An 18,675-nucleotide genomic window follows, 5' to 3' on the forward strand; every position below is an offset into this window, starting at 1 on the left:
AAACTGTATTAGCACAGTGTGATACATGGGGTTAAATCATTGACAGGGCACTATCTTTGTGTATAGCAACCATAGAGACCCCACTTCTACATACTTGCTGCCCTGCATTTCTCCAGTGTTAATCCAGAGAGAGAGAAGAATTGTTTGAAACATCCTGCAGGAGAGTAGGAAGACTAGGACAAAAATCAGACTTCAACGTTATACTTTGTTAGCATGCTGGTTGCACTAACATCAGCCATAATAGAAAAAAAGAAACTTCTGCAAACGGCTAAGATGTTAGTTGCAGTATTGAGGTGATTTGCCAAACTTCTTGATGTATGATTTTAGATATACCAATTTTCCTTTGGCATATCTGGCACTTGACTTTATGGGGGTCAGCTTCAAAAATTCTGAGGATTTACCAGATGCTTGATTTTTGGATATCTTGCTAGTGTAGTTCTAACTTGTCAGCCTGTCACGTGTTCACGTGTCACTGTCCCAGTGTCAGTGCTGGTAACATTAGATGAGAGCTGTGATGTAAAAAATATCACTAAGATTAAATGTTGTCTGAGAATGACTATTAATTCATCTTGATGCATAATGAATAATGTTGGATTAGTATTTCTTATTTTATGGGCTATTTGGGATTTTTCTGTTTAATGCATATATAATAAGAAGAAGAAGAAAACCGCAGCTTTCAAATACTGATTTGGATATTAACATGGCAATATACCATGTTTTGGATATTAACATGGTAGAAGTTTCAAGGGATTTGCGTCAGCCCTACTAGTTTCAAATAACCAGAGTTTACAGTAACAATAAGACATGATGGAATCTGGCAAAAACGACGTAATCAAAGAGATTTTTCACAGAATCTAGTTAAATCTAACCAGTTAACCACAACTGAATATAGTTCAGTTGTGGTTATTATACTGTTGATTATAGTTTATCAATGGAAAAACAATGGGCTGGAGTGGCTGCTTCAGATGAGAGATACAGTTAGGTACATAAGTATTCGGAGAGTGACACAATTTTCATGATTTTGCCTCTGTATACCACCACAATGGATCTGAAATGAAGCCATCAAGATGTGATTGAAGTTTAGACTTTCAGATTCAATTCATTGGGTTTAACAAAAATATCGAATTAGCTGTTTAGGAATTACAGCCATTTCTATACATAGTCCCTCATTTTCAGAGGCTCAGTTTGTCATGAGATAACAAGGGAACAGGTCGCAACTGGCCATGAAACTGATTGTCAGTCCATTTTCCAATTACTTTTGAGCCAGAGGCAAAATAACACAAATTGTGTCACTGTCCAAATACTTATGTACCTAACTGTACATGCAGAGTAGACAGCTGTAACGTTGGACCATTTTGTGTCTCAGTTATTATTATTATTATTTGACTCCCTGCTTCACATCAAGGAGGTTTTATTACTTTTTCTGAATTTTTATAGCTTTTGATCACAGTTGGCTACTTGCTACTTAACTCACTCACCTACCTGCACCCACACAACCACCCATACACCTACACATTCACATACGCACACATTCCCCAGTCAGTGATTGTGACTGTGAGTAGTGTGTCTGTACCCATGCGTATGTGTATGCAGTGCACTCAGCCAGAAAGCTCATCAATGGCTGTGAGATTATGCCCAACGTTACTATGGTAACTGCATCAGGATTGCTTCATAAGAGAGCGGATTGGTCTTTTGTATGATGAAATGAAACTGAGGATGAAGTAGAATAAGTAGAAAAACAAAGAATGGGAGAATAAAAAGAAAGATTTGTATATTTATGTGTGTGTGTCTGTGTGTCTGTGTGTCTGTGCGTGTGTATAAATGTATATATGTGTATAAATGTGTATATATGAATATATAGGGGTCTTGTAATAATACTTTATAAATATAATCAGCCAAAGTACAATAATCAGTTCCCCTTGTCCATCCAGCTGTTCAAGGGGAATTGTGCACCATGTTATGTGATGTGATGTGAGATATGTGATGTGAGATATGTGATGTGTGATATGTGATATATGATATATGATATCCCTTACATGCATGTCATCAACAATATCTATTAGATAAATAGTAAGAGAATGAATGTTACAGCCAGAAGAGCAGCAGCTACTTATGTGCTACACAGTAGCTAATGGATGTGGATAAAATTGATTGATGTGGTGATTGAAGTAGCATGTGAAGAATCTGAACTGAATTTATGGACCAACCGAAACTCCTTCTATTATCCCATCTATGCACACCTGGCCTTTTGCTGTGGAAAGTGGGCGTATACTGTCAGATTGCCTGTTTTTGGAAAGTTACAAAAATGTTTAGATATACCACCCCCAGCCCAACTGTGAGAAAGCAGCTTTCCAACACTATCTAAAATTCTGATCAGTATACTGAAGCATACAGCAGCCTTGTGAAGCACAGAAGTGTGTTCTGTCGCTCACCAATGCCAAATCCTTTTAATGTCAGCCACTGTCAATCTCAAATATACAGTGCAGTAAATATGAAAACTCTTGTTCTCTTTTCACCACATATGCACACATACAGACACATCTTTATATTTCGTTGTTTCTGACCTCCTTTGACTACATTCTTCCCCTAAGTCACCAACTATAACATAACCCAAATCCAAAAGCTAATCATAATATAACCCAATGAAGGAGTGAGGACCATAAAATGTAGTAAATCCAGTGGTCCAAAAATCAAACTAAAAAGATGAGAAGTACAAACACACATGCACATACAGACAAGCAGCTCAAGAAAAAAAATCCATGTCAACACACAAGCGGCAGAGGGGTTTCATTGTCTGTGGGGTGTGTGAGTAGACTGGAAATAGAGTGTATCATACCAGGTGACAGAGCACAGTGGGTCTGTGTGTGTGTGTGTGTGTGTGTGTGTGTGTGTGTGTGTGTGTGTGTGTGTGTGTGTGTGTGTGTGTGTGTGTGTGTGTGTGTGTGTGTGTGTGTGTGTGTGTGTTAGCAATGGACAGGGTCATGGCTGTGGATTCCATTAGTGAAGGCTTGGCAAGACACTGTAATCACTTTGAGGGTCAGTTGCTGTAGCAGCAAATTGAAAAGTAAAGTAATCGGCAAAAAAGTCAGAGTTTTTAACTTCTTCAACCAAACACTCAATTTTGCAGTTTACTTGCCATTATAGGATAGAGGATGATAGAAACATCACAATCCAACTTATGCCGAAAACTATCTCATCCCAAGGTCTCTGATTTTTTTTTTAACTCAGATTTTAAAAAACGTGGTATGTAAAATCATTGTTGCTCTATCACTTCATTTTGAATGCCTTACATTTCTTTATTTGCCTACTTCATTTTGGTGAAAGTACTTTCGTTAAAACCACCTCAAAGTAAATAGTAAAGACTAGAACCTCATTATTTCTTTATCATTCTCAACAAGCGTTGCATCCACATTTAGGTGTGCAGTTTGTTTGTACTTTTTAGCCAGGTTAACGGCATTGCTTCTGAAGCCAGTGTCGGTCAGACAGTCTGTTGATTAGTTCACCACTTTGATCCAGACTGAAAAATCTCAACAACTACTGTCTTTTCCACTATTGCCACCATGAGGTTGACATTTGTAGTATTAACTAAAATGTCTAAACAGTTGCAGTATTGGATGGATTGCCATGAACTGTGGTACACACTTTCATCTTCCCCACAGGAAGAATTGTAATAAAAATCACTAGTGATCCTCTGACTTCTCATATTATTTTTTCTATAATAATGACTAAATAACTGTAAAACTAATGACATTTTCAGCTGTCACTTGTGTTTAGTGTTAATTAGCAAATGTTAGCATGCTATGCTCTAAACTAAGATGCTCTGCACAGTAAACATTGTACTTGCTAAACATACAATGTCTTAGCGAGCATGTTGATGTAAGCATTTAGCTCAAAGCACCACTTTGTCAAAGTACAGCTTTGCAGATCCGCTAGCATGGCTGACTCTTAGTCTCGTTAAACTTTTGTCAGTATCCTAGGTTTTACTCAAAGATTACAGTAAGCACCTTGCCATGTATAGTATTAGTATCTGGGTTGACTTCCACATGGCTTTGAAAGACTCTGTTTTCCCTTGTGTTGATTTGGATTCAAGTCTCCAGGTTACATGTGCAACCTGTTAAATTTTGCTATCTATTTCCATGTTATCACCCCTTCCTACAGTTTCAATATGCTGCTGTTTAAATATGAAGCAGTTTTTTTCAGTGCTCAGCGTGGCTGTGCAAACAAAACTCAGTGATAGAAAAGGTGAGTGTCAAGAATAATGCCTTGCAAAAATCATTCTTCCATTCATTAATGCACCATTCAAGTGATTGTTTCCCTTGATTATGATTCTGTCAAACCCAGACATAAGAGCTGTTTTCATCTTTATGTTTACCAAAGAAAGGTAGAAGTACAAGGTAGAAGCCACCTCACTGGGTATCTTACTGTGTTTTAGAGCACAGCGTGAGTTGGAGCTTTTCCATCAGACTCTGAGAGTAGATAATTCAACTCTCTGATAAGTTATCACTTCTCAAATATACTTGCTTACATTATGGAATGTCTACTCAGTGGTAGCCTTGGTTGAACCTTGAGTGCGGGAGGTCTGTTTTTTACTATCTGGCATGATTTGACTTGAGCTTTTGGTAAATTTAACTGCTGAGTTCCTACTCACTCTTTTTTCTCAGTTCTCTCAGTATCAGGTTGTTTTAGTGAACTAGACCTGCTCACAAGGATATGAAAAAGAAACTTTTTGCAGTTGTTGTTTCCTATGGTTTCCAATAGCCCAGTTGTATTCAAAGGCCTTGCTAGGTGGTTTTCAGTACACAAGTGACTAATTTCCGGAGACTTTTCAAAGTGACGGCCAAGGCAAGGCTAACAGGGCAGTGCACAGAGCTGAATATATAGTAAACATAAATAAATACAACCTAAACACACACAAAAACTCAAAAGCATGGTAATGAACATACTACATGTGCTGTTTCATTTCAAACATGTTTGGTTCTTTTAATTACATAAAGGCTATGATAACACACATTAAAACATGAGCATGTATACACTCCCATAGACACATGGTTACTGTATTGAGAGCACAATCTCACTGAGACCAGGAGTAGGCACTTCCTGTTTGTGTCACCAAAAGGGCAGATAAAAGACAGACTCAGAACCCTTCCAATGTGTTTCTTGTCAGTTTTAGCCCCGCTGTCACTATTTCCCTGACTTATTCTAAGTCTCCATCCATCTGTCTGTCTGTTACCTGTTTTTTCTAGTATCTAGTATAACAGATCTAGTAAAACAAAGGCCCACAGTCACCAATATTAAATAAATAGATAAGACACTATGGAATAACTATATATACAGACAGTATATAAAGACAGTTTATTCAAAATAACCATGACAACCCAGTTGAATTTGAGGGTTTAACTCAGGATTATGAAATATTATGTCATTCTGCTTCTTTTTACAGTAGCATAGTTTATTGTGTCATTTTTGGCTGGAGCCAGCCCTATAAACGCAACTGTCTATCGCTAACTGAGTAATGAAGTTACACAATCGGTCAGCCTAATGCCACACGACTGATTGACCGCCCAAGGGTGCGAGTTTCCCCCATTGGCCGTTGCTCTTTCAAAATGAATAGCACCTTTGTGTCTACATTTACCAACTTTCTACATCCCTTTAGTGACTTTTCAAAAAAGGTACCTAGCGAGAAATCTATAGACTTTTCGTGCAAACATTAACTACTTTCTGTAGAGGAGAGCCGCCAGTATTGCCCCGGAGCACAAGGTCGGGCTTTCCCTTTGCAGGCACACACCTTTACGCATCCCATTCATTTGACCGCACGGCAGCTGATACAGACTTGAATGAGCTTCTAACTTCCTCTCTGAGAGATCATTTTATAAGTAAATATAGCCAAAATCACAGCTCAGCCATTGTCTTTTATTAATGTGTATGGTGATTTTGTCAGATGACACCGCGGTTATAAAATCAGGATTTTAGCAGTGCACAGCAGCAGCTTGGAAATGGCTTGGAAGTGACTGCTGGTTAACATGTAGTCTTAATGGGCTGCTTCTCAGTTACTATTTTATACTTGTTTCGTTGTCTGACAACAGAAACAGAAAAACATGTAAATGAGAACAGCTTTATTTGGAAACTGGCTGACACTAGGCAGAATGCAAATACAACACACTATCATAATGAATATGCTAATTAGCGTATTTCATCATCTATCAACATTTACAGACTTTTCTAACAGGCTTTAGCTACTATTAAAAGTAGCAGTTCCACAACACTGTTCAACTACGTTATGTATTCAGTTTCACACATTGACCGTCTACTAGATTTTGACATGGTCTTGTTTTTTAATTCCAGCAGTTTTTATTTCAAAATGTTTTATTTCAAACATTCTCCAAAGTTCGTTTTTATTTATCATTTTTACCAATTACCTGATTATTGTTCATCAGCCTGAACAACAATCGTTCACATAACTTTGCCCCATTTGTCTTGATAAACAAGCAACACAATTTAACATCTGTTCCATGAGGTGTTTTATGACTTTAATATTCAGGTCATTATGTAATTTCAAAGCTCAGAGTCATTGATCGCTCAACATGGCAGACAGCAAATGATTACCTTTATAAATTTTATTGTCAAAAAGTAATACAATGTGGCTGGCTAAACTGCATGTAGATGATGACTCATCATTACTATTTTGAGTAAATGTTATATTTCTTACATAAAATGAATATTTTATATTATTCATAAAGATTAGGACTACAAACACTCATACTTCAATTTCAGGAAAAGAATTAAGAAGTTGTTTCTTAAGTGGTTATAAATCCGAATGATGTTTGTTGAGGGCCTCAGCTTAACTATCATTTGACTGCACCACCTTTTCCTCCCTGTGGATCTACGCCATGTTTAATGTGTGTCTAGAGATTTTACAGACTAATTAAACCCATGTTGGCATATGGCGGTGTGTGTACTCAAGGTACACAGCTGTTTTCCATGGAAAGTTCCATTAGTTTTAAAAAGGGAATGAATTTAATCCCGATGAACGTAAGGTGAGGGTTGCTTACATTTTTGGTTCATACCTCAATAAAGCCACTTGTGGACACAGCAGCTATGTCCTCAAGGCGAGGCGTTGCCAGCCTACCTCCTGGTACCTCCAGTCCTACCGACATGCCCAGAAAACCTCAAATGGAAGGCACCCAGGAAGCATCCTGAACAGATGCCGAAACCACCTCAACTGGCTCCTTTGACATGGAGCAGCAGCTCTACGCCTAGCTCCCTCCAGATGTCTGAGCTCCTTACCCCATCTTTAAGGATGGGCCCAGCCACCTTAAGAAAGAACCTCATTTGGGCCGCTTGTGTTTTCAATCTCAATTTTTCAGTCACTACCCAAAACTCATGACCATAGTTGAGGGTTGGAACATAGATCAACTGGTAAATCGAAAGCTGTGTCTTTCAGCTCAGCTGTCTCTTCACCACAACGGTCCAGTACAATGCCTGCATTACTGCTGAAGCTGCACCAATCCACCTGTCAACCTCACGCTCCATTTTACCGTCACTCTTGAACAAGAACCTGAGATACTTGAACTCCCTCAATTGGGGCAGCAACTCACTCCAAGCCCAAAGGGAGCATTCCACTATTTTCTGACAGAGAAATATGGCCTCAGACTTGGCTGGGATTGCTTAGGGCTTACTTTTTTCTCAAGGAGCACATATTCTCTTAAGTTGAAACATTTAAGAGCGCATAAAGCACTTTAGGGGGCCAATGAAAATTTATCAAATAATTTGTTTTTCCTTAATAAAGGGATACGAGGAGACATTTAAAAGCAAAACTATCCACCACCTTATTAAAATTCAGGGCTCTGACCTGCGGTGTTCCTAACACAGTTTTGCCTTCAACAAAGCCAACTGGAAGCATATCTTGCGCAATCATTGCTGTGATGAGCTGTGTTATCATTTCAGACTGAGTGGGATCACAGCATCTGCGGGTAAACAATGTCACATTGGTTGGCCGAGTGTGGCTAATGGTAGCAGTGCTAGCACCAGCAGTCTTTCTTTCCTTACAGGTTATATCCACATGCCTGTGCTGAATGTGTTTACGCATTGCTCCAGTTGGTTATATGGGAGTGTATTCTGACACAGCCTACATACAATGTTATATTCCTGTTGTAGGTCAAAATACTACCAAACGTTGCTGGTTTCACAAGATGTTATCTGTCCCACTTTCAACGTTGCTGGTTTACAGCATCCAGGCATTAAAGCGGGGAGATGGGGGCTGCCGTCTACCGGAGCTGCAGGCTTAGCTCTGACCAGTAGCTAATGCCAGATGCTAGTAGCTAATTCTGCACTCTGAATTGAAGTAGAGGTTTCCTTCCTGGGATATTTAACATTTTCCATGCATTACTTTTTGCAATTCATGCAGTTTGAGGCACAAAAACAACTCCTCATATGGACGTTTGTTTTCCTCCCCTCACAATGATGTCACTCAGGAATATGTCTGTAGATTAAAAAAGCTTTTTAATTTATCCCATACATTTTTTACATGTGTGATGAACAGTTTTCTTCTTTTCTCTGCCCTTCAGCTGGGTCCGAAGATATATAAAAGGCATTTTATCGTACTGTAAATTGTCTGTTGATATCTGTCTCATCCTAAAACATCACCTTCTCCCTTCTCTGTCCTCCCAGCTGTGTGCTGAGTGATCAACAGGACCAACAGACATGGGGAAGCAGAACAGCAAGCTCCGTCCTGAGGTGATGCAAGACCTGCTTGAGAGCACCGACTTCACCGAACATGAGATCCAGGAGTGGTACAAGGGCTTCCTGAGGGACTGCCCCAGTGGGAACCTTTCCATGGAGGAGTTCAAGAAGATCTACGGCAACTTCTTTCCCTATGGAGATGCTTCAAAGTTCGCTGAGCATGTCTTTCGCACATTTGATGCTAATGGCGATGGGACAATAGACTTCCGGGAGTTTATCATCGCACTAAGTGTGACGTCACGTGGCAAGCTGGAACAGAAGCTGAAATGGGCATTCAGTATGTATGACCTGGATGGGAATGGGTACATCAGTAAAGCTGAGATGCTGGAGATTGTACAGGTGAGTGTGCATGCAGGCAAATAGAGGCATCATTCTTGGTGTCTTTGAATACAAATACCATATATTGAACAGACTATGGATAACAAAAGTTCCCAGTGTCTAAAACAGTGAAAAATGCAAAAGCAACAAAGAAAATTATAGTAGCAGGAATCTAGTGCCTATGTCATGGTAGCCTTAAGTGTTCTCTGTGACTGTGAGCCAGTTCTGAATTAATTTCTATCACGTGACACATAGACATGTACTGCCAGCGCATCCAACACACTCTTTATGACAGAACAGGCATTTTAAGAACGGGAGGACGTACAAGGGAAGCTCTTAATGATATGTTTTTCTGGACCTCATTTATTACCAGCATTGAAATGTCAGTGTACTTAAAAGTTGCATTTAGATATTGAGACTAGTTAGACTGGTGTATGATGGAACCATACAAGGTTTCATTAGCTTTACTCCTTTTTAAATGTGGCTTTTAGCCATATCAAGAAAGGAAAATGATTGTGAAAATGCAGTTTTCCATCTGCTCTGCACCTTTTACAGGAGCAAATGGAACTAAATCTTAGCCTAATCCCTGTCTGCTAAACAACCTACCATATAGTTTATATGATCCTCCATTGGAAAATTTCAAAGGCTGGCGTGTTGTCTGTATTAAGACTATTAAGTAATGTACTATCATGTTTATGTGTGCATGTTCCATGTAGGACAAGCATTAGCATATTTTGTAAAGCCAACTTTGTTTCTTTTTTAGCTGCCAAAAACAGCCTAATGCTGTAAAGATGAAGAAGGACATTTATATTAAATACCAGCCTGTGTTAAAAGCCCTGCATGTTAACCTGTTATCCATTAGGGTAATTCATGTAAATGTCAACTAAAATGCCCAGCGGGCTAGGCAGGCTTTCAAACATTTTTACCGACATATTAGCATTTCTGTTTGAAAAAAAATTACAACTGACTCAATGTAAGAAACCTTGGTCATTCTGTCATAAGAGGAAAAAGTTGATTTCTAGATTTTGCAGCATTCAACAGACACACTTAGTTGTAGAATTGACATGTTTTCTTAGCTGTATAGCAAGGCATAGCTCACCTTTAAAAAAAAAATAAAAGAAAATAAAAAGAAAACAATAAGGGAAAGGGAGAATGTTGAGTGGCATTTCCTGTACAAGAGCTCCTCATGTAAACACACCATTACATGCACAAGCAAATGCAGTATTATGTCTAAGTGTCTGTGTGTGTGTGTGTGTGTCTGTGTGTGTCTGTGTGTGTCTGTGTGTGTCTGTGTGTGTGTGTGTGTGTGTGTGTGTGTGTGTGTGTGTGTGTGTGTGTGTGTGTGTGTGTGTTTGTGTTTGTGTTTGTGTGTGTGTGTGTGTGTGTGTGTGTGCACGCACACGTGTGTACGCTTTTTTTTTTTTTAACTTTTTCCACATTTGTGTAACAGCAGCTAGTTTTTCCCACTTTAGTTTCACTGAATTTCCCCTCCCATTAAGCAGACTTCTGATCTTGTCTTTGAACTGGGAGTCCTTTTACAAACAGAAAGCTTTTGTGACTTATGTCAGGATGGGAAGATGTATGGGTGAGGAAAGGAACTGCACATAGTTAGGGGAAGGCAGAATAGAGAGAAGAGCAGCAGATGAGAAGAAAATATAATAGGGAGTGTTTTTTAGAGAAGAACCAGAGAGATATAAAGTAGTGTGTTTACATGCCTATGAACACACATCGGTCACTAAGTGTGTATGTGTGATGACCAACTGGAAGAATCTTTATTTCACCAACGCTTCTCGGCACATCACCTTCATCAGGGTGATCCCCCCTTGGTGAAATAAAGACGGTTCTTACAGTTAGTCAGCTAGTGTTGTCAAATATTTTTTTCACCTTGGGTTTATTGCTACTTGAGCACCTAGGTGGCTGGCGAAGTGGCAACAGCACTTTCCTCATCCTCGACACTGATGGCCAGAACCACAGAAAAGAGGAATACTGCGGTAACACCATAAAGTGACAATCGCACTACAATGCAAATGTAGTGGGCTGGAAGTTTAGCAATGTAGTGACAACTCACGTGAACTGGTTGCTAAATTTCTAGGTGGCAAGCTAACCATTAGCTCAGTTACAATAGCTCCAGGAGCCTCTCTCTATATTTTTTATCCTGTTCTGTTTACTTCCCAATATTTTGTTCACTATTATACAACATTTTGTTCAATAAAATGTTACTGAAGAGGGAAGATAAAGCTCTCCAAGCTAACAGCTTGGTAACAGTAGAGTCAGGGAGGTAACTTGTTAGCTTAGTTCAGTCACTACTTGGACGATATTTTCACACGGTTTTTTCAAGAGATGTATTTTTACCAACAACTCCTGTCTAACAACTGTTTGCAAACCATTGCTCTTTTGTGGAACAGTTTTTAGTCCGAAGCTATGATAGCATCCTCGATTTTGGACTCTCCAGCTCTCATCCCCTCATAGGTCAACACTGTTATCACTCTTATCGCGGTGATTACATTGGAATTAATTAATATAGCTGTGAAATTTCGCCTTCTTTAATCCAGGTGAGTCCAGGACACAACAATACTGATTTCAGTGATGCTCACACTTTATTTGTGATATAAGTGATAAGGCACAGCTCCTCTCTTCAGTGTGATATATGCTAAACCAGAGTCTTAAACCTGCATTATATTGATTTCTTGGCCACTTGGGGGCTGCGAAAGCTAACTATAACACTACTTTGACATATTATTGTCCTATAGAGTTTATATGGCAAACTTTGAGCAAACAATTTTTAATTTACACATCTAGTTGATATGAGCAGCATTAGGCTTCATTTGAAGTCAGGTTTGTGGTCACTTAGTGAATTTAAGTCTAACCTTTTAGCTCTGTAGTCGTAGTAAAGCTATGGACTAAAACTTTGTCTGTGGTGGTGACCTGGTAGTGTAGAGTGGGCTTATCTGAATTTTTTTGCTGAAAACAACTGCCTGCTGTGTCGAGAAAATATGCTGATGAGAGCAGTGAGAGTGAACCAAAACATGAAAGGTGTGGCCGTTAAAACCAAAACAATATGCTGAAAGATGCTAAAGTGCTCGGTATAGCCTAGATGAACTGCAAATTTGGGTAATAATTCTCTGTGCATTCATCACTGCATGTGAACTCTTTCACATTACTCGTAGCCATTTCTTCCATTGTTATTCCAAAAAATATTATGTCATAGCTGCTTAATAGTTTGATTAGATGCTCTTCCTTTTGAAATATCATTGGTATCATTCCCATCACAGCATCACAGAGCTTTCGTTTATATTTCATAAGCATACTTTTAATTACTGATGGTATGGGTACAGTAGCTGTAGACTTGAGCTAATTAAGACAACTTCTCTTATTCATTTCCAAGGTAGCCACTGCCAATCACAGGAAATATCAATATATAATGCCTTACATGTATCACACATATTGTCGCTTCAAGATTAAATTCCTAACTCAGGACCGCAGTGATTCAGACTTCAGCCTGTCATTTCTTTCTGCATCCTGATGACATAAATCCTCTGCCTACTTTCCATTAAAAGGAGGTGCTGTTCAATGACAAAAGAATAGAAAGCAATGACTTAGATGCTCATGTCTGACTCTCTGCAGGGCTCATCAATTGAAGTGAATAAGAGGACAAGAGTGTTGAAAAGATGATAGTTCTGCCAAAAGGAAGGAATGAGTATAAGTGTGTTTGTGATCGCTTAATAAATTTGTATGTGTATGTGGCAGTAGTTAATTAGCTGCAGTTTATTAAGGATTCAGAAATTATGTCCACTTGCACCATGCATACAGAAAACATTTTATTGTAGCTTTAGCAATGTAGAAGCAAGAGCTCTGTGTTTTATTCATTAGACATTACCATTCCTCATTGTTGAAGTGCAGCTATAGAAAAAGCCCAGGGCTATCTCAATTTCTTTCTTCCTATCTGAGACACACAGAAACACACACAGAAACATTTATTCATACACACATACACACAATATTCATCTATCCTCATGTCTGTCTACTGCCTCTCTGCATTTGGCTGGCTGACTCTCTTGGTTCAAAGCTAACCGCCTCCAGAGAGAGAAAATAGGCTTAAGAAAAAAGTTTTCAGGTAGCGCTGACTTGTTCAAGTAACTGCAGAAGAGCTCAAAGTCTTTGTGTAAAGTCTGCAGCTTACTATGATCACAGTATTCTTTCAGCAGTATCACAGGGCAAAGTGTCAGGTGGTTCTCCTGAAGATAAATCCATATATTTTCTGCCAATTGTGCAGATCTGGGTTGTGATGAAAGCTGGCTAACCAAAGTAGCCCAGACATTCTTCTCCCAACCCTCTCATTCTAAATGCGACATACTATCCACAAGCTTCAGTGTTGTTGCTGATGTAATGCTAGTTCAGTTTAGGTTAAGGGAATTGAGAACGACGTTTGGAATGAACTTTCCTGCTCCACATCTGCGTTGCATTAATCTCAGATAATATGAATCCCATAATATTCAGGTCATAATTTGTCCAATACTTTGGTTTATGACCAAACACCTGCAAAACAAATGACATTCCAATCAGCCTCGGATGTACTTTATGTTTAGTGCTCGTAAGCAAATGTTAGCATGCAAACATACTAATCTATGCTAATAAACATGGTGAACATTGCCTGCTAGCCACCACACCATCAGCATTGTCATTGTTATCATCTTAGCATGCTAATGTTAGCATTTAGCTGAAACCAATGTTATGTCTAAGTACAGACCCCCAGGACTGCTAGCATGGCTGTAGACTTATTCATAATTTTGTATGTACAGTCTATGTTGTTGTTCTTTACAGATATAACAATTTTAATCCTCTGTTTCTAAGTTTTTTAGGGTTTATTCTCTGTCTAAAAGATATTGTCCATCACACCAGTATTATTGTGGCCAACACTTTCCAGTGCTTTACCCAAAGGGCCCTGTCATTCCTCCCACAATGGTCACCATGTTCTCTATTCACACTCAACTCCATTTGCTGTAGTGACTTGGAGCCAGCTAATGCTCTCCTGCAGAGAGTGTGTAAATGCTGGTGATGCTTATAATTGGCCTTGCTGTGGGAGTAATTGAATGAAATGGATCACAGCCAGCCTGGTTCATCCTATTCAGATAATCACAAAATCTGAATGCAGGGAGAAAGATAAAACTGTATCATCCACTCATCAGTAGTTGATATCTAACCTCTGTCTACTTTTTGTCTGAAACACAGAGTTGTCATCAGAACAGATGAGCACAGAGGGAAGTTCATTGTCTCAATCCATAGTCTCAATTGGCAGAAAAGAAGGGAGAGAGCATTCATACTGGTAATTTAGTGAGACTGAGCAGAATACTGGGGGGGGGGGGGGTGAATGGATCACTGCTCATATAGATAAAGTCGCCATGGGAAACGTATTCATCTTTGGTGTGAGGGTGAGGCAAGACACTGTGTGCGTGTTGTGTATGTGTGCTTATTACTGGAGGACAAATGAAAGGGTTCCCAGCTGGCTCTGTCAGTGGAAATAAGTCTCAACAAGTGGACAGCCTCCCTCTCTTCTTCTCTCTCTCTTAAACTCTGCCTTTCTACAGCTGTCTCTTTCTGTATTATCTGATGCGGTTAAGGTGTAGAGCGAGTGAGTGAGTGACATCATTGGTCAGCTGAATGCCATGTGACTACGTGCTGACATTATGCCATTGGTCGTTGCTCTTTCAAGTTCAATAGACAGTTTCTATTGCGTCATCAGGGGATGTTTACAGGCAGTGTTGCCAACTTATCGCATTTGTCACTAGATTTACTGACGTTTCACAGCCCTTTTAGCGACTTTTCCTCACAAAAGGACCTAGCGACAAATCAAGCAACTTTTTGGACAAACCTTAGCTACTTTCTGTAGAAGAGAGTCACTTGTATTAACCCCAAGTCGAGGTCAGGCTTTCCCTCCACAAGCACACCTCTCTATGCGTCTCATTCAATTGACTGCACGGCAGCTGACACAGACATGAATGAGCTTCTAACTTTCTCTCTGAGTGATCATTATACAAGTAAATATAGCTGAAATCACAGCAGAGCCGTTGTCTTTAACTTATGTGTAGGTGATTTAGTCAGATGATGTCGCGGTTATAAAATCAGGATTTTAGCAGTATAGAGCAGCAGCTTGGAAATGGCTTGGAAGTGACTGCTGGTTAACATGTTGTCTTAATAAGCCGCGAATCAGTCACTATTTTATACTTGTTCCACTGTCTGACAAAAGAAACAGAAAAACATGTAGATGAGAACAGCTTTATTGGGAATTGGGATGTATTAAAATACTGTATATTTGTGCTCAGATAGTAGGAGAGAAGCAAACAGATAAAGGGCGCTCAAGCCATATACTAGGTTTTAACCTAATCTTGTTTCTCTCTATCTCTCATCACTTAACTGTGGCTCAGTCTGTTTCCGGCTCCAAAGTTGATGATGTTTTGTTCTTTTCTGGAAGCTCCCAGCTGAAAGGGTATGAAAGAAGCTTCCTTTTTCACTTTGGGGCAGTCAGATTGTAGAAGGGATGCTTCTTAGATTGCTAAAGCTTGGTAAAGTCTGTCTAAAATGTAAAACATACATACTGTATTTGCGTTACATACAAATAAAGGGAAGATTGCTGGCAGTTTTCATTGTTGTATTTGTGAGAAATAAAGAGAATCCACAGTATAAGGTGAGAGGGGAGATGGAGACAGACAATCAACCGGGGAGGATACATCAGCTGATAGGGTGTCTTGTGAAGACAGAAAACATGATAGAAAGCCTCAACCAATTTCAACAAAGATTGTGGTCTGTGGATACAGGGGAAGACAGGATCAAACCTGAATCACACAGGTTCTACTACTGATGTAGGAGAATTACTCTGCCTGATATTTTAACGGCCTCAAATGTGCAATCTCAAGACTGACCGTGTTAAATGATTTTGCTGGCGTTATTATATATTTCATAAGACTATAATCCATAAGGTGTTAGTCTGTCAGTCACAACCTTTTGACTGGTATTGAGGCTTAATAAACTACAGTGTGTGTTCATGGTAATAAAGAAACATGTCACCCAGTGCACTGGCAGGGCCCACTGATGTTTTTTCATTCGTATTTGGACAACAATGGAGCTCTGTGGCAGAGAGGAATGAGACACATCAGACTTGGGATACACACAAAAGAAAAGATAAGAAAAAATTATATCACCAGAATTGTACTTAAAATCAAGTAATCCTTGTTTGTTATGTATGTTAAGCTTTTATTAGATGTCATTGTAGAATAAAATGGGTTGAGGCCAAAACCTCTTCTGTCTCTCTTTGATTCTAACTGTATTCATAGCATACATAGCCTCCTGTATAGTCAGGAATATTGAGAGGGCTATAAGCTGCAGATCATTTCACTTCTTATTGGTTGCTTGTAATTTTGGGATTTAGAAATTTAAGCTTATTCCACTGCATTGCTCTGGAATAGACCAGCCGCTAAATCCTCACAATGTAATATGGGTTAAATGTAATAAACAATCACGGCAGTTTGAAGGATTTCGATAAATAACAGACGCAGCTCCAAAGTGAAATGAAGGCTGATATTAACCGTGGCTTCTGCTTGTCTCTCAGTTCAATTTTGACCCTGAAGCTGAGCTGCCCTGCCACTATGTAATAGGAGGTATAACCAGCACCTATTAAAAAGCTCCCGCTGCACTATAATCACAGTCAAACATCCTCTGGTCACTTGTCAGCTCCCAATCCCCTCAAATCTGCCTCCTTATTAGAGATAGAGAGAGTGGGTTGTGATTTCACTGTTTACTGCCAAACAGCCGGCAATGCAACAGAGAGCAGAAGAGACACAACACTGATAAATAGTCTAGGGATATTGTATGTGCGGATGTTTGTCTCCACCCCTCCGTAGCTAAACTGTGAAAACGTAATCACAGAGCGGTGAAGCAGTGCAAGTTTACATACTGGAATAAATTCTTGCCTGTGAGTGGGTGCAAGCCCTGAGAATATATATTGACATACCTGTGTTTGTCTTTGTGACAGAGGAGAATAAATGTTACTTATATCAGTAAATCAAATATCACAGGGACATGTTGCATAAGGTCCCATGTGTGGCACACTCTTTTGTGTGGGCCTCCCCGGGTCTCTGTTTTTTATCATACTCTCACCTTTGTTGTTATTATACTCTCACTGAACTCGGGTTGAAGTTATGAATTAAGTCAGTTAGTTCAATGTTGTTTTATGAGTTTTGAAAACGTAAAACTAACTGAGTTAAGTGAACTGAACGTGAAAAACAAGTTCAGTAAACTCAAGAAATTAAGCTGACTCCACTATTTAGTCACAGGGACAGTCAGTACAGACAGATTTGTTTTCCTTTTACATTTTCTCAGTTTAAAGAGTCAGTTCTTCATTTGACATGAAGAACTTACATCTGCAGCTGTTAAAGCTGTTTTGTAGCGTAGTCAGTACAAAGACAACATAGAAGGCTGCTCTCAGTGGCTTTGTTAAATTACATTATAAATGAATGGGGTAGGGACTGAATTTAATACTTTAATCATGTTTAGCATTGTTTTTATTATTATGACGAGAAACAACCGTGACTTAATGTAACATGTATTAAAGACAAGAAAATACAAGTCTCTGCAGGGTTGCAAACTTGCATATTTACATTAAGGTAACAAGAAAAGATTAGTTGATTTCACTAAAGTCCTGCATGATGTTTTACAGTGCAGCAGTGGACATCACATATAAAATTAGCACAATATAGTTATTATGTCTTTGTAGATTACGCTACTGAGATGTAGAAGAGCCATTTCCAGGCTATGGGAACATTGAGCAGAGTCCTCTTATAGACATTTTTATTCAATCTTTACGTAACCAGGCCACTCTGCCATGAAGCGCAGATCAGTGGAGTACTGCAGCGATGGTTTTCCATTGCTGGAGCTCAGCCAGAGTCCCCATCGGGTTCTTGGCCATGTATAAACACACACACATATGTGTGTATGTATATCTATCTATATGTAGGTGCATGCGCGCGCTTGTGTGTACAGGTGTTTCTAATAAAGTGTTTTGGAGTGTATGACCTCACTTGTGTCCCCATGTAGGCAATCTATAAGATGGTGTCCTCGGTGATGAAGATGCCCGAGGACGAGTCAACACCTGAGAAGAGGACAGAGAAGATCTTCAGGCAGATGGACACCAACAGGGATGGTAGGCTAACCTCATCTACTGATTATTATTATTTATTTATTTATTTATTTATTTTAAAGTGGCCGTCATCTCATATAGATGTGGCATGTTTAGGATAAATTCATGGTACGGAAAAAGGTTAAAGTGACTGTAAAACAACATGTTGGTCATTTTGGTACCAAGACTAGTGACAGCAGAACAAAAACAGCATCACAAAACAAAGTAAGAGGGGTCGTGCTGACCTGGACATGGAAATGTGCTGTCTTTCTTTTCCTTCTTCGAATGAAATTCAAAGGTACTGAGGAACACACTGTCTGCATGAGAGAGGCAACTTGAGTCTCTCTATTTTGGGGGGGGGGGGTCAGGAGAACGAAGAGCTGTCTCGACACTGCCACCTGTTGGTGAGAAAATGGGACATCATTAGGCCACACTGATTGAGGTTGTGA

At 39.4% G+C, this 18,675-nt stretch overlaps 1 protein-coding gene across 9 annotated transcripts in view; it reads left to right on the forward strand.

Moving 5' to 3' along the window:
• LOC120784204 (neurocalcin-delta A) overlaps window positions 1-18,675 on the forward strand; it is a 72,940-nt gene that overhangs the window by 49,821 nt on the left and 4,444 nt on the right. For all 9 annotated transcript variants that reach the window (XM_040117786.1, XM_040117782.1, XM_040117781.1 and 6 more), the window contains 2 exons: window positions 8,668-9,078; window positions 18,145-18,250. In XM_040117786.1, the coding sequence (XP_039973720.1) occupies window positions 8,701-9,078; window positions 18,145-18,250 (484 nt within the window). In that variant the 5' untranslated portion in view covers window positions 8,668-8,700. The remainder of the gene's footprint in view (window positions 1-8,667; window positions 9,079-18,144; window positions 18,251-18,675) is intronic.

This window comes from Xiphias gladius, chromosome 22, assembly GCF_016859285.1.
Source record: "Xiphias gladius isolate SHS-SW01 ecotype Sanya breed wild chromosome 22, ASM1685928v1, whole genome shotgun sequence".
Classification (NCBI taxonomy): Eukaryota; Metazoa; Chordata; class Actinopteri; order Istiophoriformes; family Xiphiidae; genus Xiphias; species Xiphias gladius.